General features: G+C 36.4%; 1 protein-coding gene across 3 annotated transcripts in view; it reads left to right on the top strand.

The window, feature by feature from the left end:
• Positions 1-27,448, top strand: part of LOC306853166 (follistatin-related protein 5-like) — a 141,814-nt gene that overhangs the window by 73,418 nt on the left and 40,948 nt on the right. For all 3 annotated transcript variants that reach the window (XM_079390372.1, XM_079390371.1, XM_079390373.1), the window contains 5 exons: positions 3,533-3,653; positions 15,578-15,744; positions 20,513-20,633; positions 23,888-24,049; positions 25,524-25,658. In XM_079390372.1, the coding sequence (XP_079246498.1) occupies positions 3,533-3,653; positions 15,578-15,744; positions 20,513-20,633; positions 23,888-24,049; positions 25,524-25,658 (706 nt within the window). The remainder of the gene's footprint in view (positions 1-3,532; positions 3,654-15,577; positions 15,745-20,512; positions 20,634-23,887; positions 24,050-25,523; positions 25,659-27,448) is intronic.

Here is a 27,448-nt window from a genome sequence, read left to right on the forward strand (position 1 = left end):
AGAAGATGTTGTTAAGAATGCTGGTAACTAAAGTCTTGGTTGCAGTATTTTATGAACAAAAAAAATAAAAAATACAATGAAAGTCAACGGGAACTGAAACTGTTTGGTTATCTTCAAAAAATATTCTGTTTTACAGAAGAAATAATCTCATACTGGTATGGAATGAGTAAATAGTGAGTAAATCATGACAGAATTTTCCTTTGTGGGTGGACTGTTCCTTTAACATTTTAAGTTAAAAGTCCAGTTTAAGTTAAGTCCAATCAGAGCCGTTGTTCAAATGCATGTTATTTTGTTCACATATATGGTATCTGATGCTTGAATCTGATATATTGAGAGAATGGCTGGGGATCACTTTTAGCCATGTTTCATTGCATTACTTTGAAAACCGTAATGAGCAGGCGAGCTTGTCTCCTTTTTTAATAACTGGCTCATAGACTGATCCCAGGTCAGCTGTGCTTTATCTTGTCCTGCGGCAGAAAGATTACACCTGTCCATAGAGATACGGTGCACAGCAAAATGAGCAAAATATGAATTTATTCATATTTCTCCAGAGTGAAAACTCTGAACACACTTTCACTCTCGGTTACAGGCGTGAGCCATTTCAATTTCATTGTGAAATATTTTCATATCATTTGCATATTTCTTCAGTCTCAGTGGAAGAAGAATAGATCTCTTTTCATGCATGGCATATCGAAGACAATGTAAAAAGTGAAAATTCTGACCGACCCTGAATACAAAAGCTTGGCCTTTTGACATGAAGCTAGCGCAAGTCAAAAAGGTGATAGAGAAATGGGAACACAGTGAAATGCCTTCCAGCAAAATCAAAATATTCTGTTCTAATAAAGCAATTAAACCCCATTAGTATTCTGCTCAAGTATATCTTCTGGTACACCTGATATGATCTTCATGCAGAAAGTGAAGGTACGGTCCACCTACACTTTCTGACTTGAATTGAATTGAATGAGTTTTGTTTTGTTTTTTTATGTCCATTGATGTCATATCACGTTTAATAATGTATTTATATTAAAATAATGTATTTAATACATTTTGTACCATGCTGGAAAGTGCTTGAAGCTAAATGATTTTCAATGTAGTAGTTCGCCTAAAAATGAAAAATTTGTTGAACATGTACTCACCTTAGGGCCATCCAAGATGTAGATGAGTTTGTTTCTTCTTCAGAATAGATTTAGAGAAATTTAGCATTACATCACTTGCTCCCCAATGAATCCTCTGCAGTGAATGAGAGTCCAAATAGCTGAAAAAAACATCACAATAATCTACAAGTAATCTCCACAACTCCAATCCACCAATTAATGTCTTGTGAAATGTTTGCAAGGAACAACTTTATCACTGAGACATTTTTAATGACTCATATTTTGAGCAATGGTTTAAAAGTAAAAAAAATGTTGCTTTTGTTTTCTACAAACATGCAGCTTTTTACTTCACAAGACATAAATTGATGGACTCCAGTGGTTTGGATTATTGAGAGTCAGGCGAACTATTCCTTTAATACAAAATGCATAGTACAAAATATTACATATTTGAATAAAATGGTCCAAAAGCACCCTAGTGAAAAATAAATATATGCATAATTATATACATTTATTTTATGCTAAGTATACTACAAATATATTTACGTCTTGATGTACTTATATAAAGTATGCTAAACTGGAACAACTAATTTTGTACTTAATGCACTTTAATTATGGAAGGAGTGCTGAGGTCCACCTAAAGATATACTGAGGTATATCTGATTGTTCTAAAGTGGAACTATTGCAAGTATGCTTTAGATACACTATAGCTACCTTGCATTTAAAGACCAACATTATTCAAAGATCATACAATCCTCGTCAATAGTGACATTAAAACACATTTTAGGCTTAATATTAAGAAATGTTCATTGTGCACAAGTAATACTCCCAATAAAGTTTAATTATTATTTGTATATCAATAAGTCTCAAGCGATATGTTAGTAAATATGTTAATACATTTGAACTATACTTGGAATGAAATAAATGTATTTTAAATATATTACTTTTTTACTACTGCATATTTGGATGCTTTAAAATGTGTGCATCACTGCATTATCAAACTTCAAAGAACTGCTCAGACTTCACTTTTCCAAGCCAATTTTGTGTTAGAAGGGTAAGAATTAAGCACGTGCCTAAAGCTGTTCTGAGGTTTCATTTAGCATGGTGGATCAGTTGTGTAGAGTCATTCATTATGGAAAACTTTTCTGACATCCCCTGTAGCATGCAGATCAGAGTGGTACATTGACAAATTTCAGCATTTGAAAGTTTGCTTGCATGCTTGTTTTATCTTCAAAATAATTGTAAATCAAAACTGCATAGCAAAATAGGTCAAAGTGAAGGTTGCCAGTCAGTTTCTGAGCTGGTATCAAGTCTCTATAAGAGGATTAGAGTTTGCAACAAATAATAAAAGGACAGGATTGAATCTGAACACACAGGTCTGGTTTTAGTAATAAGTAAAAAAAAAAAAAAGTAAAGTCGTGACGTATTGTCAAGTATGGTGACCCATACTCGAAATTGGTGCTCTGCGTTTAACCCATCCAAGTGCACACACACAGCAGTGAGTAGTGAACAAATGCACACACACACACACACACCGTGAACACACACCCGGAGCAGTGGGCAGCCATGCTGCAGCGCCCGGGGAGCAGTTGGGGGTTCGGTGCCTTGCTCAAGGGCACCTCAGTCGTGGTATTGAGGGTGGAGAGAGCGCTGGACATTCACTCCCCCCACCTACAATCCCTGCCGGCCGGGGACTCGAACCCGCAACCTTTCGATTACCAGTCCGACTCTCTAACCATTAGGCCACGACTTCCCTAATAAATGTTAGTTCGGGTCAGTCTTAGCACTGGCTATGAAAAAACTTTCATGAGATGGTCCTAAGATCATGTCTATATTATGTGGAGTTCATATCATTTTCAGTAATGTTTTGAATCCAATGGACACCAATCAGCAAAGTTAAGTATGATTGTTCATATTCATATGCTAATTTGCATATGAACATTTTCAAAATCTTAACTGTAATCCACAGTAAATCTAACCCCTAACATTCATTATAAACAATCCCTCCAGCTTTCTTTCACTAACTGTAATTACCATCAGATATTTCTGGCATGGATGAATGTATGATAGAATGTTTTACAGTAATCCCTCATGTTTTCCACCATAAGGCTGTTATAAAATCTTGCTCCGTTCTGGATGTTTGCCAGCTGACAGGATTCACGATGTCTGATGCAGATAGGAATCACATCTTTAATTATTCAGAATGGTACACTAGAGCAGTGCTTTTGCTTCAGGATGGAGATTTTACATTAGACGTCATGTGGAGACCCAAGACTGCACGAAAATTGTGTAAACAAACATGCCCTTAAATCCAAACAGCTACTTTTATTAGTATTACCATGAGCTACATTCAGTGCACACATTTGCACTGAACATTTGCTTTGTTAAAGCATCATATAATAGGTTCTGCTTTTAATTTAATGATCTTTAATCTCATGCAGGTCATCAAGCAGGAAGGTCTGAGCAGGACGGCATCAGAGTGCACTCTATTCGATCTGTTCAAATATAACGACGTCAACGATGACGAACACCTAACCAGAGAAGAGTTCTACGCAGCTTTCGGTAAGTGTTGGGTTTTGATAAAGTGATGCTTAAGACATGGAAGTGAACAAAGCTGGGAGAAATTGTCAGCTGCATAATTAGCACCATCAGGGCTGGATGCGCCTTTAGTAACTGTGACATGTATTTTCAGTGTCATTTGTTAATACCACAATGGATAGTTGAAGTATTTTAATGAAGAAACTGAGCACAATTTCAGTCTCGGTTACAGGCGTGAGCATTTTTTATTTCATTGTGCAATATTTATTATGTCATTTGGATATTTGTTCATTCTCAGTGGAAGCAGAATAGTCTCTTTTTCATTAGGAATGGGACTTTTGAGGAAGTTAATGATTCTAGTTCTGCTTCTGATTGGACATGATGAAAGTAATGACTTGCAGTTCAGTGAGTAAGTTGAGAGCCATGGATTTACCCAAATATGATATTTTGCTTTTAATTTACCCTCAGGCCATCTAAAATATAGGTGACTTTTTTTCTTTAGTAGAACACTAAAGGTGATTTTTAGCTGAACCTATGATCCTTGGTGATTCATAAAATGCAAGTCAATAGGCTCCATCACTTTGAGAGTCAAAAAAGTAGGTACAGCAAATGTAAAATTAATACCCGCATCTCCTAATGATATACATATGAAGCAAATCGTAACTAAACAGCAAATGATAAATTTTTGGATGAACTATTCCTTTAATTTTTCACAATTCAAATTGCGCTGGTCATAATGTACATCTATCAAGGGCTACTCTGTTTCATGTGTTTGTACTATTTTGCAAAACCCTGTCTTTTTCTCTCATTATATTTAATTAGTCAGTAGTGGCATAGTGCCACTAGTGGGTCGAGATTTGATGCTGTAACTATACCCACTGGATGCAAAAACATCTTTCTGCCTTGACGTCCATTCCAAAGTAGCCATGTACTCTTGTAGTGTGTTTTTCATTATTTGCTCTTTTTTTTAAATGACATATAAATTCCACATTTCATTATATAATAGTAGATGTTTTACCAGTTATTTTGAAGGTCTCTTAAAAACATGAAACAGACTTTCACATTTTTTTGTCTGCACAGAATGCAGGCATTAAATAACCAAAGATCATGAAATTCAGGTTCCAGAAAAAAAATTGCTATATCTTATCCAGAACTGGTTCTTGGATCCCAGCCCTGCGCTTCATGGCAAGTTCAGACTATTGGCATGTCATGTAATGAAGTTACATTTCTCCATTAGTCTGTTCTACAGGGTCTGCGGCCTTTGAAATGGACTGTGACTCTGACAACCCACTGTTAGAAAGTCAGATCTTGCGGTCACCGTAAAGGTGAATGGATCCTAATTAAGCTCTAATTGAAGTCTACACTCATATTTTTCAGTAAACCACTGAACAGTGACGGCCTGAGTAAGATTTTCCTCTTTCGTGCACTCATTAACAGATTTGCTGAAAAGAAACTGAGGCACACTAATTAACTGCATGACTCAAGATGCAAGTAACATTTGTTATAGAGAATTTGTGTCAGCCTAGAAACTAAGTTATATTGCTAAAGTAGATGAATGCCCAGACTCAATGGATTGCCTATAGGGATCAAGCCAATAAAAGATGTTTTATGTTGAAGAGGTGGACATGGCTGACCTCACTGAGCCGAGACAGTCCACTGGCTAGCTTTATTTATTAATATTAAAGTTTTTATGCTCACAAAGGCTCCCAAATAAAAAATACAGTTAATACAATAATATTTTGAAACAGTATTACGAGTTAAAATAACTGTTTAATAACTATTTTGATATATTTTAATGTAATTTACTCCAGTCTTGTGCATTGTATGCATCGTATCCCTAAATGTTGAACAATATTGTGTATTTCATATAAAACACACATTTAACAAATAAATAAATCAAAATATAGAAATCCATTAATAACAAAGGTCATCGTTTCTTATTTAGTGCTTTTGCTCCTATATTCTATTTCTAGGCTCTTTGTAGAAACATTTTATGGAATTTGTATCCCAATAGAGAATAAATTAATGTTCCCAATATAGATAAAAGCCTTGAGTTCTTGGTAATAAAATACAAAATCCCTTATGGAAGGCTAAGACATCGCTTATGTCACAAGAAAGGACACGTATTGAAAGATTCTGAAAGATTCTGGCTAAATGACGAAAATAGCAGCGTGTTCCAACCTTTTACACTAACGTTACACACGTCTGCTCCATCTCATTTTCCTTTTTAGTCTCATTTTCCTCTGACATTTCAATTTGACTCAATTTGCACTGACATTCAGCAAGGGCCGACACTTTTAACATGTGGTTCTAGAAGGGATAAAAAAGAAACAATAATGCTCTTGCAATGGAAGCCTTTTGCAAGAATCCAACTGTTACACGCTGGGTTTTTGAGCATAAAGCAGCTTTTCAGACAGGAAGTAGAAGGTTTTGGAATGAAAATGGCAGCCTCGGTCTGCCCCTGTGCCCTTTCACCGATCTCAGCAGGAGTTTAGGCGAGATGGGAACAGCCCTACAGGCAAAGGAAAAAAAAATTGTATTGCTACTTTCACTTTTCTTTTAAACTTAAAGATAAAAAAGATAACAAGACATTTTGTTATACGCCTTCAGAGAGCACCTTCACACCATCTCTATTCAGTTCCTGACACTTTGAACAAATGTTTTCTTTAAAAGTTTGAAGAATACTACTTTATAAACAGGGCATGTTTGTTGTAACAACAGTACTAGGTTTCATGCTGTGAGCTGTTGCTTTGCCACAGAGTGTGTGAATATGTGCATTTGTATAGTCGGTTCGACCTTCAGTGTGCAATTTACCCAGAGATATAAGCTTCTCACATTCACCTGATCCTGACTTGTTTTTCCATGGTATGGGCGCTTGTCAGTAAGTTTTCTCAGTCATTGACCCTGTTCAGGGGCATTCACACTGACAGGGGTTTGCAGCATCGAAGCAACTCCAAAAACTGTTGAGCTGAGAAAAGTGTACCGTTAGCATTGATGCAATGTGGCTACTTTTGATTGGAGTAAAGGCAGTGATCTGTCTTCTGTGACATACTATAGTCAAGTGTAGACAAGATGGAGAGGTTAATGGTACTGTGAGCAATCTCACCATTCTCTGTAATTTGTCTCAGCCCACATACAGCGATATAATACAAAATAATGCAAATGAACTATATCAGAGATTGCTGGTATTCTGAGCGAGTTTGATTCATGTATTGACTCATTAATCTTGTTCAAGATATTGTGTATTATATTATGCATTGCATTTCATAAACAAACCCTTTCCCTGCAGCCAAAAAAAACTGATTAATTGCAATAATAATGAATTTTACCGTTAAATAAAAAATAAAAAAACCGTGGCCAATTATATAGCCCATCAATAATGTATTACAAAAAGGAGTCAATCATATACAGTAACCTGCCAACCTTCAATTCAGAAATAGAGCAGCTATGTTCCTGCATCATTCAATGTGACATTTTATCTGAAATTGTATGTGTTGCAAGATATTGTGATGAGAGATTTGCAGCTGATATCTGTAAATAACATGAATTATTTTTTTGTGATTTCAACAGTAGTTTGTTGAATGAATCATTTATCATTTTAATTCACTTTAATAACTCAGACACTCTTGCATAATCTTGTTCTGGGTGGTCTGATTTGGGAGGCAAGTACACTATGGTTTCGTAGACACTCTCTTGTCTGGTTTCTTTGCTCTTATGGAGTTAGTAGGCTTTGGTACGATAAGGAAGGTTGAATCTGGCCTGATAGGGTTTACTGATGTGTGAGTGAACAGAGCTTGTCAGCGCTGACTTGTGTTGTTCAAACTCTCCAGGTCTGGGAGTACATCAGTCACATAGGTATAGATCTCAGTCCTGATGAAGGTTGACAGGCCATGAAAACATGAAACAGTCCCGTTTTGGTTTGGAGAGTCTCTAGTTTCTCCAGAGTAAGATGGAGGACAAGAGAATCTAAAACAGGTATTTTATGCAATGTGTAGGTAAATTATACAGCCTTAAAACTTGCTAATTGCACTGCATCTAAGTACATTATTGTCTGGGTTCTTCCTGCCCTCTTGATTCCATATTGCAGCAATTAGCACATGGCCTATGAGAGGTTTTTGAGACATGCTAAATGTGTTTATTCAGTTTCCGGCCCTTGCCTTTGGCTCTAGGGAACATTTTAATTTCTCCTCAAGAGTTTGAGTAGCTCACACATTTAAGGCTAAATGTGTGGCTTGTTTATTCATAGCCGTGCAGTGGCAATTAATGTATACTCATGTTTTTCATCTGGCTCGGTTCCTGCCATGCATGAATCTTACAGGCTCTGTGGGTATGGGGGAAAATTGGACTGGTAATATCTTGCATATGCTTTTAGCATCAATTTAAACATGACAGTTTTCCAAATCTGGGTGTTTATCGTGATTGAAAGCTTGTCCTGCCATGTGTCCATGCCATCCTTTTAGTCAGTTTTTTTCAGTACAGTATGTCCATGTTACAATTAAGATTTATTAATTTATCAAATCTTTTAAATAATTCTGCTGAAGCATTTCACAAAACTTGGGCTTTCTTATGTTTTGAAAAAAATTTGAAAGCAATAGGTTAAAAATTGCAAATCTTTCAGACTTTAAGTCTTTTTTTTCTGCCTTTGACCCTTTACTCATGCTCCTACTTGTGATTGGAGCATCTACATGGTTCTTTGTCATGATTGGTTTGTTCAATTGGCATATCTGTATGCTTCATGCTCCAAACTATTTACATCCCCCAGTGGAGTCAGAAGGCAATTACTTAACGCCACACTGGCCCACAATGCCATTCCTTTCATCTGTCAAGGCTGATATGCCTCTGGAGAGAACGTCAATCCACCTGCTCTGTCTGCTAAACAGACAAACGCGCACGCACACACACACACTCACACACAGAGAAATACAGGAGCCGCTCAATATCATTGGCAGTGGAGAATTGTGTGATAAGAAACAGGGCCTCACTTGAAACAAAATTGACTTCAGTGAAAGGCAATACAGACTTTTAAAGATTGCCATATGGGAAGTGAAGAAAAAATGATGGTGGAAACTTAGAGAGAGAGAGATGGAAAAAACAAATTCACAGCACTGTAATATGGTGTGAAATGCACTTTCATTTATCAAATTTAACCAGGTGTTTATCCCACATTTTTCTGCACTGTCTCACTTCTATACGAGCCACAATTAGTCCAATTAGAAGTGTGCGTAGTGTGATGGCATGCTAATATGAGAAGGGCTCCAGCGTCCCTATTGACAAGTGCCATGAAGATGGTGTTTTTCACAGGTGGTGTGAAGTCAGCCTTTCTTCAGCTTCTATTACTGCCTGTCTCTCACATTGATTGGGTCACAGTAAAGGTTTTATTCCATCTGACTTCAATGCCCAACACTTTTAAAAGATTCTGCAGCGATCACAGAGGCCTTATCGGCTCATAAATGTACTAGTGGATGGGGGTGGAGAGCAAAGCACAACTTTTGATGGGAGAGCAGCTGGTAATTATGATTGAAGACCTCTGACGGCTTTGCTGCTTGTTGGAAAGGCTCTTTTGTTGCTTCTGTATAAGCTTATATATTGTATTTTGTTTATTATATATAATGTAATCTATCCTTACATATAAAAAATCTTGATGTTTCTCTGATTTTCAGTGTTTGGCATTTACCTTGTTTTTACAAACATTTGTGATTCCAAATTGTCCCGCTTTTCCCATGGTTGTGTGCCATTAAAAACAGTTGAAAATGCCTTTTACATTTTAGTTCAATTCATGAATATAAACAGTGTCAAAAACAGTTTGCAGAATTGCAGTTTGAATTTGAATGTAAAAAAAGGAAAATTGGACTGAAATATTGCATTTCTGTTAATAAATTGGTAAGAAATTATATTTAAAATAGAAATCTTTTGTAACATTAAAATTAACTTTTTTCAGTCCTTGCTGGAAAAAAAAATAGTGATTCCTTTGAAAATTCATACTGACCTCAAACCTTTGAGTGGCAGTGTATATATTTCACCTTCCGTTTAGATGAGTCCTGGATGTTTAACACAATCACTTTGGTTACAGAATGCAGTTATCACTCGTATGTGACCAAACTGGTTGTGAACAGAACTGTATTTAACATTCTAAAAAAGAGGACTAACAAACGTATATTGTTTCTGAGTGACCATAGGCTTTAGCTCTTCTACTGTAGAAGCATCACCGCCCTGTAATGGGAAAGAGTGTGAACTAAATCAAAACTGCAGTCGTGCAACTTCAGGTTTAATTCCACACTGCTTCTGTGAGAGATGGTCGAGCCCTGAGGGAGAGTCTACTCATCTGCTACACACGTGCTTTAATGAGGGGGCAAAACCTCCACTTACTGTACTGTCATTAATCACAAACATTGACTCAGGATTAAATGTCTGGACAACACCTTTCATAATATTTTTACATCATTCGCGGTCTTGCGGTATTATCAGTGCAGCATATTTGTTTAGGCTGCATCCGGGTGTTTTTATAGCATAAAATAGACTCTTCCTCTGTTTCTGTTTCCCTCTCTGACATACACATAAACAAATACTCATCTTCTTTCTTGCGTTCCTTGTTCTGAAAAATCCATTCGCCTTTCAATCCTACAGTGAATTGTAAAACGCAGTGGCTTGCCCTGGAGCAAATTCCAAATCTATTAAGACGCAAAAGAATGTAACTGAATGGCTAGGCAGGATATTACTGAATGCCAGAGATGGCGTCAGGGTATTACTCACATATACACATGGCCTGCTTTGATGAGAAGCTGTACTTCAATTCGAAATTTAGAGTTCTGATTTTTTTGCCAATGACAATAGGGTAAAAAGAATAAGAGCCTGGGTAGCCTCCACTAAATAGAGTTTAGACTTATTTGAAAATAGTTCACCTATAATAGAAGGTCCAAAAGGGACATGAGACAGCATCATTTGAATTTGTTTTCAATTAAAAATGCCCATCGGATATTTTAACCTATAAAGTTATCATAAGTCTTCAGTAGACCTGCATAGAAAAATATAAATATAAAATTTGGGGTCGGTAAGATTGTTTAAATCCTTTTGAAAGAAAGTTTTGATCAAAAACACACTAAAACTGTATTATTAGTACAATTTAAAATAAGTCTGTTTTGTTTAAATATTAAAAAAAATGTGATTCTATTATTGTGATGGCAAGGCTGTATTTTCAGCATGCATTACTCCAGACTTCATGAGCTGACAGCACTCATAAAATGATTGGTTGACAGGTGTCAGGTGATTAGGAAAGGAATAAATAGATTTGCCTCGATACGGCACAGGAAATTTACAGTTTAACATTGCCTTCTTGGTTTCCCCTAATTCATTCTAGGTTTTCAAGTTGGTATTTCTGTATTGCTCACAGTATTCTTTCATTTTTCCATACTGTTCTAAATGCCCCAATTTGGTAAGTCAGCAAAGTGTCTGTTATCTTTGTGCACACCACTTTATGAAACCGCTTGAGCTTGTCTTTTTGCTCATGTGTTGGTGGTGCTGGAATGGGAAGTTTTTGCTATTTACCTTGTTTTTACAAACATTTGTGATTAAAAGTTTTTGCGTTCGTAATCATTTGGGGAAAACAACAATGTCAAATGCAGCTCTAAAACACATGCTGTCTCATTTTTCCATGACTCACTGTCTGTTCTACTGAATTAAATGCAAATACAGAAATCCTCACTCCTAATTTGCAAACCCTGTTGCAGAGCAGTGATTTTTGTTAATTAAAATAAAAAATAATAATAATAAAACTATATTTTTATAGATTGGAATCCAGAACCTTTGTACTGTAAGCAACAACAAAGTGTCAGGCTTCACAATCAAATCATGATCCTTGCATTAATCCATTGGTTTAAAAAATCCCAGTATAGACCAAGGCTGCTCTGTGCCTGCTCAAAAATCTGAGTAAAGATAAATAAAGATGCTAAATAAAAAGATAGACTAAATTATGCATGTTCTGATCCACCTCAACCCCTAGTTTCAAATTATACAGTTGTAATTTTTATGTAAATGCATCTATGCCACCACTGAGCAGCATTAAACAGTCTACATTGTCAAATCTAATGTCAAAGGTGGCACAAAAGGGTTTTTGTAGCATTTAGGTGTTTTTACACAGACTGTTAAATTCTGATCAGAGGTGGCATGAATGCATTTACACAGAGACAAATACCGCTGTATCCTTCCATTCTATGGGCTGAGGTGGGTCAGAGCTGGTTTGATTTATTCTGTCTGTTATGTGGTATTACATCTTTACACATAATTTTGAGCAGGCACAGAGTAGCTATGTAAAGATCTCATAAATGCCATTTCAGAATCACTTCTATGTTACCTTTGCAGTATAAATTAGGCAACAGACAAGTTGAGGCGGCTCTATGCCTGCTCAATATTCAGTGTAAAATGCAATGCCACATTAAAGCCAGACTAAATTAGGCTTGCACTGACCCGCCTCATCTCCTAGTATCAACATATATAGTTGCAATTTACTGTGTTGTAAATGCATTTATGCCACCTCTGAGCAGCATTAAACAGTGTGTGTAAAGACCTTTAAATGCCGCTTCAGAAGCACTTATGTGTCACCCTTGCAGTGTAAATTTGGCTTTGGAAGTCTTTAGAGATTTGGAAATGAGCAAACTGTACTCTGAATAAATACATGAAAAGTGATGCTCATGCATTTGTGCTACTGTGCATTCTCTCGGATCCTCTCTCATAACTGTTCCACGGAAGAATTCCCTAATGAACGCAAAGAGTGTGCGATGCAGAATGAATCTGACATTAAACGAGGATTGCTAAAGGTGCATCGGCGCTACACTGCTGTTATCCACTATATGAGCCGAGAGTAACACAATGAATAAGAGACATTACCGACTAATTTGCTAAATTAGCTTTAAATGAGAGCACAGCGATGAAATGCAAAATTGCCGTTTGCGAGGAGAGAGGCATGTTTGTCTTGTGCGCAAGCTGGTTATAATTCCCCGTATCTCTAATTGCATAATCATTTGAGATACCCCAAAAATGTACTCATTTGTTTTGCTGTGGCTTGATTATGTTTTCCACTTGTGTGCTTCTCTGTGCATGAATGTAATTAAAATACCTGGAAAAAACATTTTAGATGTCATTAACATGATCATGGGAAGGAGATCAAGTCAATCAAGATTTAGTGCAATTTTATTGGGGAAGCTACTTTAAAACTACAAGGCTAAAAAAGTGTCATTATTTAAAGTAGTTAAATTAGTTTGCTGTAAAACGATCACTATAAGACTAAAAAAAGATCTCTATGATGTTGATGTTTTATAGAGAGAAAGAAAGCTTTTAAATGTTTATTTCTATCTGCAGTATTTTTCTGCTTTATTGAGGGCTTTTCATTTTTCACACGCTACTGGAAACTTTAGTTAAAGGTGCCATAGAATGCATTGATACAGTATTTTAAATTGTTCTCTGATATCTACACAGAAGGTATGTGGCTTAAGTAAGGGCAACGATTTCAGAAACGATTTTACATGTCCATTTACAACCCTAGGATTTCTCCCTAGAATGAAACGGTCTGTTATTGGCTTATTTGGCAGGGTCATGAATAATAATGAGCTCTGCTCTGATTGGCTGTTTCACAGTGCTGCTCAATGTTGAGCTCTGCTCTGATTGGCTGTTTCACAGTACGGCTCATCAGCAAGAAGGAAGCACAGGGAGGAAAATATATATTTAAATACTTTCTCTCGCAGTTATATCGTCGGGTAATTATACTGTATATAAAACGCGGGCATCAGGGAGCCGTTATTAATATGCGAGGCATTGAAACTGCTTTTGAACGATCGCGTTATAGTTTCACTTTCAAGAGATGCGATCACACAAACTATGTTTACATTATGGAGCAACAGTACTTACCACACATTTCACAAGATCAGATGCTTGTCAGTGGTGCTCAGGATCTGTAAGTCATTCGCCATCATCCTCATCTCTCCTTACTGAGAGTGAAATCGTATGTACTGTAACAGGCTACCGCTAGCAAGGAGCTAACCATGTCCCTTTAGTGGCTCGCGTTATTTGCTTTCTGTGCCTTTCTGAATACAGACACCAACCCATCCCTGCACTTCACACCCCCTGCACGGCCTGGAACATAAAATTTATTTTGTTATTTTCGCTGTTGTCCGCGCTTGTTTATTTACAATACCTGCAGAGCTTCTGATGGTTCGGCCGGCTTAGAACAAGGGCGGGTTTATGCAAATGTTGGGGGCGTAGTGATCCCAACTGTTGCGTCACAGTCGGTGTTATGTTCTGATTCGCCTGTTTTTCAGTGGTCTTTTTTAATCACGAGTTTTACATATGAAGGAGGAAACTATGGTGTTTGAGGCTCACTGTATGTCATTTCCATGTACAGAACTGTTATTATTTAAATATGCCGGGGTAAAGACAGTTTTTCATTCTATGGCACCTTTAAGTTAATAGAAAGTTACTGAGTGTTGAAGCTTTTTTCTTTTTTTGGCAACCTCATTTTGACATTTTTCTGATCTGTCTCATTTAAAAGGCTGGTCACTGTCTGATTTATGAGTAGGTGGCCTCGGTTAACCCAAAAGGTCAGGGTACAGCTCCACTGAAAAGCAAATGAAGAGACTTTACCTTAATTAGACAGCCAGAAATGTTTGGCACCTGGCTCTGTTATTCCTTTTATACTGTATAAAAACTGAGAAATTATATATGAGGATCTTTTAACAGCTATCCTATTTATGACTGAATGACACTATTAAGTCTCGGCTGAGGAGATAATTATATTCAAATTAGATGTTAAGTTGAATAGTTTTTAGTTGAAAAGAAGCCATCGTAATGAACTGTCGTGTATGGTTGGCATTTCTTCTGAGCTCGTAGGAGCACCCATTATTTCCTACTGTCATTAAAATCTTAATTTCAAAACTAAGTGAAACTATCAGGAGACGCATGCTTAAAGCAACACAAAGCCTATCGCCATCATTATAAAGAGTGTTATGAAGCTGTGAGTCAGAGTGTAAAGTCATCTTAGCTCTTGCCTTGGGCAAGATGCTTTTAGATGCTCGTCAGATTCAAAGCTGATTGATGGGGCTCATAAATAGATTTGGGGGTCAGGGGTTTGTTTGTTATCCTTGTCCCACTCCAGGTGTGTGTGTGTGTGTGTGTTTGTTTGTATATAGGGGAAGGTGGTTGGTGGCATTTCATAGCCAGAAAAATTCAAAAGCTTGTTGGCGAACTGCCTATGTAGGCAGGATTTTAAGGCATTACATGCATGCTTCCCAACATTAAATAAGATATAGCAAATCATTTTTGGTTGAATTCTACTGCAACTTAACATGCATGTTTAACAGTGAAGAAAATCCCAGAACATATTACAACAAGCTCATTGCAGTGTTATTTTAGTATTATTTAAGTGCTCTTTTATTTTAAGTTATTATATATATATATATATATATATATATACATGCACACAAGTTATCGTTAACGAAAATTAACTGTATGATCAATAGGAGTGAGTGTACTGTATAAAATCATAAGCAAAATCTGATAACATCACCAGCAGTAGACTTTAATTAGTGGTTTGTAGTAAATGTGTTATCATCTGCTATCACTAAACCAGCCCAACTTCTAAAGCAAGATGCAGTCTTTTAAACCCTCATTTACACTACACTTGTTTGTAACTGTCTGCAGTACAGTTCATTGCTTTAATGAAGTGCTAGGTGTCACAGGAAGTGATATTCACACCAGTAATGTGGCATCTAAGAACAGTTTGACATTCTCACTAGAAATCAGGGGTAGTCACAGTAGCTGGTGCACTGTTGAAATATCAAATCATTTTCTGTGAACAAAAGTGAGCTAGAAATAGATTTGAATAGCTGATATGGACACCATGTGAAGAAACCTACTGGGGAAAAAAGTTGATATTAACCCACTCTCTCTTCATTGTTTCTCAGAGGTCTATCAGCTCAGCCTTCCTGAAGACCAGAAGCTGAGCGTCACCACGGTAACGGTGGGTCAGAGCGCCGTGCTCACATGTGCCATCACAGGAGACCAGCGGCCGCCAATCATCTGGAGACGCAACAACCATGCTCTCAACATGCTGGAGCTGGAGGACATTAACGTGAGTGACGTGCTCCTTTCACCTTATTTCATCTCTGTCACGCTCTGCTCTTATCCAGTCGAGTGTGTGTATGTACAAGCCATTTGGAAAGCGTTTCAATCAGCTACCTTTTTAAAGCTTCTGAAAGCAAGTGGCGGCACTTTCAAACCAATAAACTGACACACAAGTGCAAATGCACGTTCAACAGCGGCCTTGTTTTGAAATGATTTGACATGGTGTGGGATCATTCGATCTAATTCACTTAATTTCTCTTAATGTTCCTTCAACTCGATTTAACTAACATTCAAGAAAGAGATGGAAGCCAAGTGGGATTTCACAAAAGAAACCCATAAATAACACAATAAGTCTCTGAGTTTTCAGATGTTTTACAGTTGTACCACACTCCAGCTGTAATATATATTTATTACAGTAACCTTAACCAACCCAGGCTGATGGAATATGGCCCCATGATACCAAATTGAGATATGAGTGATGTTTTAAATGTTCACGCTGTAACGCAACATCACTCAACATGGCTACAACTCAATAGAAAGCACATTAATGTAAATGAGGATTGAGAGAGAAGATACTCAAGAGAAACTAAATGGGTTTGGCAGTCTTTTATGATGCTTGATTTAGCCAAAATGAAATGAAGTCATTTAAGACGAAAAGAACGGTTAAGAAAAGAATTAAACAGAAGTACTTAAATGAAAGCAGCATAGAGAATATGGTATGTCTCTCTGGGGATATGCTGCAGGGAAGAAATTGAGTCTGTCTAACATAAATGAATGCAATTTCATTAAAGTGCTCAATATATTTATGGATATAAGTTTGTGAGCTTGGTGTCTGCCAAGGAGGAAATTTGTATTCCCAAAGCACTATATTTATCTTAACAATGTATTATCGTGAACATTTCCATTGTCCTTTACTTTCATTTTATTTAATTCTTTTTTTTTTTAATTTGCAGAATATAATGTTAAGTAAATCTGTTCATTCTCCTTTGTTACAGTGTGTGTTTGTTTCTATTAAGAGTGTGTATATTTGACCAGCCAAAAGCTTGGCTCATTGGAATATTACTCAATTGAGTCAACACTAGCCTTTGTCTCATCCTTAATATATTAAAAGTTCATGAGGCCTTTAAATGAGGAAGGAGTCTGTGGCTACCAAGATCCATCTCTAGAACCTTTACCCTGCAGTCCCTACCACACTATAAGCCAGATGGGACAGTAGCATCTACATTAATAATCTAAAAACTCAGAGGAAAGCTTGTTTAAATGTCAGTAGCTCTAAAAGCCACAGACAATCCTTTAGGACAGCAGAGCTGGCTGAACTAAACCAGAAGATGCAGAAAAACATTCACGTACCTTTGAGGTATCCTGCATTCCCAAAGCACTTAATGTCATCATGTCTGTCATTTCAAGGCATGTTGCATGAACTTTATTTTATTTTATTTTTATCCAAGTATAGATGGAGGTAATATTATGTTCAGTGAATTTTATTTTTATTTTGAAAATGTATTTCTTTCTCTTTCTTTCTTTCTTTCTTGTCTGCTGTCAGAGAGAACCTCATTAATCCATGTATAGTTAGAGGTAATTTCGTTAAGTTTAGTGAATCCCGTCTTCATCTAAGGAAGCATCTTCCACACATTAATGTGCTGAAAATGAGGGCTCTTGCTGAGCGTTGCGTCATGGGACACAACTGAGACCACCACATGGCCATTATTATGAACCGCTCACTGAATACATAAAACAAAAGAAGAGGATTTAGAGACTAAAGTAGAAACTGTGGGTAAAGCATTATTAAGGATCAGCAGGAAGAATTGTTTGAGCTAGCATATAGTCTCACACCGTAATCATCCAGATTGTGTATTTCCCTTTCAACATTAATCAAAAAGATAAATGATAAAATAGAAAGCCAGTCGTTATCTTTGCATGCTGACATTTTCACTTTTGCACCTAAAATCATTCTTGAAACTGAAATGTTTTTGTGTGGATTGATTTCTTTTCTGCAGATCCCCTCTCAGGTAGGTTCGTGTTTTTGGACCTGCATACCTTTAAGCTGCTACAGTCAGAAAACCCTGAAGCTAATCACTTCTAACACCACAATTAACCCTCGGTGACTCACAAATCTGAAGACCAGGTTAAGGTGCCTTCGCTGGTTCAGAGTCAAGGGAAATGAAGGAGCTGGTGGTTTGCACTCTTCAGCGCTTCTTCAAGACATCCTATTTCTCTGTTCATTTACCATGAGGGTTATGATGCCATATCCAGGCCTTATATTTTGCAGTGGTTTGTCGTAAATCATATCCTTTATATAATACACTGTAGTGTAAACCAGCGTTGGGGAAATATGTTGAAACTAATAGATTTAAACTAAATACAATTGTATTAGATTAGAAATTATAGTAATTATAATATAGAAATGGTAACGTTTAACTAAATATATAGCTGTAAAATCACAGAAAACGTCACGCAGGGAATCAAATTAGTCTTTTTTTCAAATCTGAATTAACTGATTGCCATAGATAGATGAATCACACTTCCCAACAGGACTTGAGACAGAGAGTTGTTTTGGAGAGTGCCTTTGATTATTGCCTCAGTTTGTTTGGTTTTAAAGTTCCATGCACAATATAATGTCACGTTAAAACCACTAATGTCCAGTACCATCATTCTACATTGGCACTCATTAAGTAGAAAACTGTTATGCTACTTATAATTGTAAGTTAGTATCGTCACTATTTACAGTTTATCTCTCCCACGTTCAGTATGGCTTTGTGTTCATACATGTGAGTGTTCAAGTTTTTACAGTCGTACTGTATCATTCTGCAGCCTAATCAAATCAAAATTAGCATATTTAATCAGAACCATCTGAATCGTCCTTGTAAGAATACTTGTGCATTCCTGGGCATCAGGATGTCAGGAAAGGCCAGTTGACCTTGTAAAAACAATGGCGTTTGAATACATTAGCTTCATGGGGTTTTGTTTGGACATTGATGGCGTTTCTCTTCAGCCTTTGTTGTCTCTGATACTGCTTTTTGCTTTACGCACTGATTCTTCTTTTTTTCTATTCTTATCATTAGACTTTCAAATGACTGGCGCGATCTGATTTTATTTCATATTCAGAGGCTCCTCTGTTTTGCTTCTTTTTAAAATGCTCTTTCTGTGCTGCTGTTTTCACTCATTAAGAGCACATTGTGAGGAAAGGGGCTTGTTTATTTGCATGATCAAGGTCATGGCCTGTAGTGAGCAGAGTTTTACATCCTTACTGGTGCATATTAACACACAGCTGAACTGCCGTTCTTTATTGATTGTGCTGTTAGAACTATGTGGCTATGTAAAAACAGCAGTTGTAATAGTTAATATTTTTGTCTGGCACAATAGTGTCCACAATGCCTCTGAATTACTCTACTGTGCAAAAGTCTTGGCCATTAGTACTTTCATCAACAAAAAATGGTTTACAGTCAGTTATTTCTATCTTTTGCTGTAGTGTGTCAGTAGGAAATATCAGTTCATATTTCCAAACATTCCTTTTGCCATTAATTGTAATAATCTAGTATACAGAAGGAGTCTGACAACAGCCACAGCCACATCTCACCATCCTCCAGTCTGTCTGGAATGATAATGAATTATCAGAAAAAACTGAGACAGACTAAATCCAAAAGAACTTTGGCAACGTCTCTAAGATGCTTGAAGAAACCTTCCTACAGAGCTACATTACTGTGAAAAGTATTAGGCACTTCAAAAATGCCGTAAAGTGAGGGTGCTTTCAAAAATAATGTCATAAATTTTCTTTATCGATTAACTTCTATTAACTAAATCAAATCAACATTTGGTGTAACCGCCCACTGTGTTTAAAGCAGGTTTTGCCCTAGGTGCACTTGCGCAGAGTTTTTCAGGTAGCTTTGCATGTAGGATTCTTGGACCATCTTGGAGATGTTGCTACAGTTCTTCTGGATCTGCCTCTGTTTTTTTGTTTGTTTTTTTTCTGATTCATGTAATCCCAGATGTGAAGAATCCCAGGTCTGTAATTGTTTTTATATTTTCTGTATGTAATTCTTTTTTCAGTTGGTAGACCTAATTTCCATTTTCAGTTACATGTCTCTAATGTCTGCGTAAATACACTGTGGCTCAATTTCTCTCTTGCTCCCATTTTAAAGAGAGAGTTCATCAAAAAATGAAAATGTTATTATTTATTCACTCTCATGTGATTTTTTTTTAATCTGCAGAGCACAAAGATTTTTTTTTTTTTGTCCATGCAATGAAAGTCAGTTTCATTATTTGGACAAAAACAATTATTTTCATTCCTTTGTGCTCTGCAGAAGAAAGCCATCCACAAAACAGCTGGGTGAGTAAATGACAAAATGTAGATTTTTGGCTGAACTGTACCTTTAAGTTTGTTGTTTTTCTCAGAAGCAGTGTGTGGGGAGAATAAATGGTGTGTGTAGAGCTTTAATGACGGCCTGCAGCAGAACTGATGCAAATGTCCGCTGCAATCTGCTCCTATTGATTACCCTGTTTTTTAACTGTCCTCATTCTCCTTTTCTTTCTCTCTCAGTCCCTCTGTGCTTTCTTTTCACTGTGACACAGAGTTTCTCTTTTCTCTCTGCAGTCCAGTATTTTTGATGCTTGATTGCGCTTCCACAATTTTATTTGCAGAATTATGCATTCAAGCTAGCATTGATTATAGGGCTACACTGTGACATTTCCAGCTCTGGGCTGTTGTTTGCACTTGTGTGTCATAATCTTTCACTTTGTAAGGTCACGGTGATGGAAGTTTTGTGTATTTTTAACAGGATTTCGGAGATGATGGATCACTGTACATTACCAAGGTGACCACCACGCACATGGGCAACTACACCTGCCATGCAGATGGCTACGAGCAGCTTTTCCAAACGCACACCCTGCAGGTTAATGGTATGTAATGTACGAGCACATTCACTTGCATTATTGACCATTCACAATCAAGTTTTCCAGAGTGGTGTATAATAATGAGCATTGGATTTAAAGAAACAATTAATGGAATCCAAAATGAAACATGCACTGTACTGTAGCTCACTCAATGTTTCTGTTCAATGCAAGCACAATGACAGTGAGTTTAAGTACAGATTGACAACATACATTGTAATCATCTCGGGTCATGTAGCATGTTGTATACCATACTCACGTTCCATGCATTAATAATTATTATACTAAGTCGAAAGTAATAGATCAAATATTTTGTGATCCACACAATGATGTTTAATCCGAGAAAGTTATATCTGTTTTCTATAAACATTTTAGCAACAATGAATAATATTGAACAGAAGAGGAAAATACCTATATATTAATTCTAATTTATTATAACAATATAAAATAACAATATATAAATGTGTAATATATTAATAACAATTTTAAAAAAAATAATAATATTTATAAATAATATAGTACTATAATTGCACACATGCGTTTTCATAATTTCTGTGCCGCTGTGGGGCTACTTTCTTTTGAAGGGCAAAGGGTCTTTTAGCATCCTCCTGATCTCAGTGATTGAAATACAATTTTTTCATCATTTCTTGAACTCCTGCTACCTTTTCCCTTGCTGTTTCTCACTGACATATGAAACACAGCACAACCAAATAGCTCTAAATGATAGCATCACATTTTAATTGGATGAAAAAACAATTGAACTTGCCTCCGAAGTTGTTGCCTAGCAATTAATCATGGTCAGAGCTGGGAGGAAATGGGAAATTAATTAGGAGATGACACATGTTCCCTTTTTGTGTTTTAAGTCACAAAGGCACTAGTACTCCCCCTTTACTTAATTATGCTTCCTGATGACCAAGAGCATTGGAATGTTGTTTGGTCTTAATTTTTCTCAGTCCTCAGTCAGTTTGTTGGGGGGGTTTTTTCTATTATTGCATCTGTGCTGTTTAATTTAAGCTTAAGCATTTACATTTATTTATTGCCCACAAACTTAATTTCCTGCATGGCACACATAAATGAACGCCAACCTTTTGCCTTTCATTTGTTGTCCTTAGCGCCTTTTTCATTTATAATAATTGCAATATAATGATGTTGCTTTGTTTTCCAGGCAGGATTTTGCTTGATTGTTAACTGAGGTGAATAAAACAGGCAAAACAAGAAAAACATTAATAGCCCTCTCTGTGAAGCCTGAACTGTACCTTTATCTGTATCACATCTCAGTGATGTATGTGTATGTATGTATATATATATTAGTGTGAGTGGGTGTGGGTGTCATTTTCCATTATTTTTAAAGACCCTAAAGAGCACATAGATATATGAGAGCAGTGTTAGCTGGGAAAATGAAAGGGGTTGGACAGGTTCACAGAGACCTGCTGAGTCTCAGAGGTGGTGAAATGGAGAGGAAACTCTAATCGAGGACACTGAAAGCTCATCAGCGCTGTCGCACATACAAAAGCTCCAGAATAGCACACACTTCTCACTGCCGCATGTAATGGACACGTCCGCACACCAAGAGAGACAAAGACAAACATAAACTAATAAATCTGACTCTCAATTTCACGGAGGAACAAATACACACAGAGAATTTATCAGGTCCAGTGATGGCGGACTTACACGCTGCCGAGCCAAGACACTTGCTTATTCTCACAGAAAATCAACACTGAGGAAAACAAAGAGAAGGAGGGCAGAGGAATAAAAGGAGGGAGATTGGAGGAGACAAAGGGCCATGAGAATTTTGTGATAGAGCTGTCAGCTTTGATGCGTTTCACACAGGGGACAATCTCAAGTCGATCCCCAGGTAATAAAATACACACAAAGATAGATACAGGTACACACACAGACATCTACACACAGAAAGACAAGTCATTTCGTAAGGATTTTTTATCTTTTCTAGGTTGAGCTTAGAAAAGAACAAGTCCATTTGGCTTTTCTTTGGTCATATCCGAGTTTTGGCTGAAGATATTTGGCGAAAAATTAGCTAAATTCTGGTTTATTCCTCACGCAGCTATTTTTTATGGCTTCAAAACATTGAGTTGTATGAACAATATACGACTCAAGTGTTTATATATATATATATATATATATATATATATATATATAAGCAATATCACATGAGCAGCCATAGACATGAGGCTGCCGGTCGAGTGCTGTAGGGAATCACAGCCTTGCTGATATGGAGCGATATCATGTGGCTGTGAGTGTGATATTGTGTCAGTACAACTGTTCAACTGCACAAGCTTGTCAATAAATAAGAAACAACCATGGAGTGTCTTTTTAAATAATAAATTAGTATAATAAAGTATATATGTGTTTTTTAATATAATACTTATTATAAAAAGTATTATTATAAATACTTTTTTTAGCTTAACATCCCCAGTTCCCCATTTATATTTATTATATGGAGAGCTACACTTATAATATTAATATCTAAATATGGTAAAAGATTGATTTCTAAACATGCGCTTTTAGAATGGTATTAGATATGTTGCTCTTTCTTTCTCAAACTCAGTATCACAGATATGCTGATATGCTTTCCTACATTTCCATCATGCATGGCTTTGTTTTCACATGCTTTACTGTTTATCATAATCTGCTCATTACCAATGAGCTGATCTTGGAACACCACAAGGGCCTGAGCTTGCGATTTTTACACTAAATGATTTCTGCGTTCCAATCGTGAGTTGAACTCCTCAGTAAATAGTCTGAGTCCCAGGGAGCTTAAGACTCAGATTCTACTCCCTGTGCCTTGAAGCAAAGCATTTCATTAAATCAACCCCCTTGCGTGCTACAAAATGGTGCCCCCGCCACTTCTGTCCAAACATTTCCTCTCATATAGAGTTCTAAATAAAATAAACTGGTTAAATACAGATACTTATTATTATAGTTCTTATTATCACGCTTGGCTTGTATTTTTTATGTATTTATTTTTTCGAATAATATTTTTTTTCTATAATAATAATAATCTTTATTTAATAATTAATGACAACTTGGCAACCATCCTCTCAAGCTCATTTGAGTTTCTGTGTTGATTTGGTGGCATATACAGGATATTTAAAGGTCAAAAGGGCAAACAAATACTTAATTGTAAATAAAAGGAAAATATATTTTGCTATTCTAACCATTCAGGAAGTTGTTTATTTGTTGATTCATTCACTTTGCTTACACTTCTGTCCTTTCTTCTGTTTTTTTTTTTTTTCTTTTCATAGTGCCCCCTGTTATCCGGGTGTATCCAGAGAGCCAGGCACGTGAGCCGGGGGTCACAGCCAGTCTGCGGTGCTACGCTGAGGGCATCCCCGACCCACAACTCTCATGGCTGAAGAACGGCATGGACATCACCACAAAACTCTCCAAACAACTCACACTTCAGGGTACAAACAAATAGCCAAAGACTGAAAATGCTAATGCTGCTAATGGCACAGAAATGACACCTTTGACACGAAAACACTGTATATGACATTTATGAATGGGAATCATAAAGAATTAAATCATTTTGATTCTGGTTCCAAATGGTCCTATTCAAGAGGCTTTTAGTTTATTAAAGAAATAAATATTTGGAAAGAAAATGCAATTCCACTGCCAGATGAAATATTACATTTTAATAATAAAGATGTGTTTACACAGACTTTTTAATGACTTTTCACAGTCTTTTTAGATGTGACATTAAGTATACACTACCTTTCAAATGTTTGGGGTTAGTAACTGTTTGCTCTTTTATATTTAAACTTTTATTCAGCAAGGATATAATAAATTGATCGAAAGTCAGAGTAGACGAAAGGATTTCGAATGGAAATGATGTTCATTAAAAAATCCTGAAAAAAACATCAGGGTTTGCACAAGAATTGTAAGCAGTACAACTGTTTTCAACATTTATAATAATAAGTGATTCTTGAGCAGCAAATCAGCATATTAGAATGATTTCTGAAGGCTCGTGTGACAATGAAGACTGGAGTAATTACTGCTGAAAATTCAGCTTTGCATTACAGGAATAATTAGCATTTTAAGCTATATTCAAATGAAAAACTTTTTTGTAATAATATTCCACATTATTACTGTTTTTACTGTATTTTTAATTAGCATAAGATATAATTATTAGATGTTTTTATATGTTAGATATTATGTTATTATTATTTTTTTTCTTACTGGAAAATCACAAACTTTTTAAAATGTGCTAACATTTTTTTGTGCATTTGAATAAAAAAACAACTGACAAATGCATGATGTTGTTAGTTGTGTGTAAATCACTCATAAGAACGGACTCATAAGAGTAATTTCATTGTGTAATCCGACTATACTAGTCTGTTTGGCATTGTAGATTCAGTAGCGGTTAATGCAGCGCTAAATAAGTAGTGAAGAAAACTCTGTCAGGAGAAAGATGTAACCACTTCTGAATTCCCTTGTCTAAAGACACTACAGTTCTCTGTTCTCAACAAAAGCTTTACACTAGCTGATTTCACATTGAAAAAAAAAAGATGTACCCATATCTTTACACAAGCAGACGTTGATCTTGTCATTCTGAAGAAGCTTTATATAGCCATGATGCCTGCTGGTGCACTGTAGCAGTGATTGACGTGTTTGTCATGATCTAGATCTTTACTCAATCCCACAATCCCCCCTGTGGGGCCTCTCATCAACAAACATTCCTCCGAAGTCAGCTGTTCAGTCTAAAGCTAACATGACAACTTGAGAACACTATAAATGTTTCAGCCGTTATCAAACACATTTTTTACCATCCCATTAGAAGAACTTACATAAATATAGCTGTTTCTGTCTCAAGTGATTTAGAAGTGATGGTGGAAAAGTTCACTTCAGGCTTTCCTTCATACTTTTTTTTTTCTTTTCCAGCTAACGGGAGTGAGGTGCACATCAGTAACGTTCATTTCGAGGACACCGGTGCCTATACCTGCATTGCCCGTAACGAGGCAGGAGTGGACGAGGACATCTCCTCTCTATTCGTGGAGGACTCCGCTCGGAAAACGTGTATGTATAAGTCATGAAGTGCAGCCCATCTGTCCTTATGATGGAACTTTACTTCCTGTTTCTTTGCATTATTCATCAGACTGAACGTTATAGTTTATAAACTTCAGATAACTTTAACAATAGAAGAAGATGTAATAATGGAAGAAGAATCCCAGAGGCCTGATATTGCAATATTTGTCAGCAGTTTTGTGGCACACTGTGTTAAAATGTATGAAAACATTTTATATTATATACATATATATATATATATATATATATATATATATATATATATATATATATATATATATACACTTTACTGTCACTTTTGATCATTTTAATATGTCCCTGCTGAATAAAAGTATTCATTTCTGACCCCAGACTTTTGAACAGTAGTGTATATGTCTATATGAATGCTTATGGATATAGTCTGGTTTTCTATTGAAGCCATGAAGTTGTGGGCAGTAAAGGATGCAGAGTAACCTTACAGGTCACCATACACTCATCAATCACAGTTTCTCTAATGGTTTTGCAGAGGTGTTGGGATATGTAGTCCACGGACTGAGTTCAGAGGTCTAGCTATTGTAGTTCAGCGAGATATGATCGAGCAATGCACTGTGCACAAAGAAGGCCATGGTTTCCTCACAGGTCATAAAACCTGAGCCAGTGCTGTCTGTGAGCATGCATAATAGATGACAGTATTTACACAGATTCACTACTGCTCTGCCCACTGATCTGGAGTCAGTTCATCCAGACCCTTTGATCTCTTCTCTGACAGGTGAAATCCTCCAGCTGTCTGGATCAGCGCTCCCTATAGACCGTCTCACTCATGGTTTCTCCTCAAGCAGACTAATATGATCTCTGCTTGTGTAGAGAATATTATCATGGGCGTGTCATCACAAATCATTTGCATTAGAATATATTTCTCATTTGGACACTAAAGCAACATTATTGTTAGTGTTTAAAGGAACAGTTCGCTGATTTGTTGGTCACTTGGGTTTGTTGGTTTGTTTTTTCATGCTGTTGCAGTGAATGGTGATTGAAGCGTTAATCTTCAAAATGCATAATAGAAATAGTCCAAATGGCTACTATATTAGATTTTTTTTGGTCTGTTTCTCAAACAAAACTATGCTGTTATTGAATGATAATCTTCCCTTACAGCGGCATTATTTTAGTATTATTTATATATCACTATAGTATTAGTTTTAATATATTATTATAGTATTTATTAGTATGAGTGGTTACACTTTATTTTAAGGTGTCCTTGTTAAACATGTTACATGTACTTGCTATTATAATAACAATTAATTATCCATAATTACATGCAAGTAAGAAACCCTAACCATATAGTAAGTACATGTAGTTAATTAATATTATTCAGTCAGTACTTAAATGTATAATTTTTTTCCTGGATTTACCCCTTTGCCTTGCCGTTTGGACTCTGTTTGCACCGCTCTTGGACTACTGCTCGTATACCTGGATTATCTCTCTGCCTTGCCCTGTTGGATATTGTTCGCCGATCGTCGACTCTCGCTAGCCCTAGGATTGCTCTGTGTCTTGCCCGTACCATATCTGTTTGCCATTGTTTGACCCTGCCTGTTTATTGACTATGTTTATAAATAAGCACTTGGATCCACACTCATTCACCCCGTTACAATAATAACTTTATGTAATGCTTAACAGATCATTAGTTAATATGATCAAATAGAAAGGTGAGATAATATGCTTGTTAATGTTTTCAAATAAACTTATTATATATTACCTAATGATTAACAATTCATTATTTCATATAAATTTAAATTATTGCAATG

This window comes from Barbus barbus (assembly GCF_936440315.1).
Source record: "Barbus barbus genome assembly, chromosome: 33".
Taxonomy (NCBI): Eukaryota; Metazoa; Chordata; class Actinopteri; order Cypriniformes; family Cyprinidae; genus Barbus; species Barbus barbus.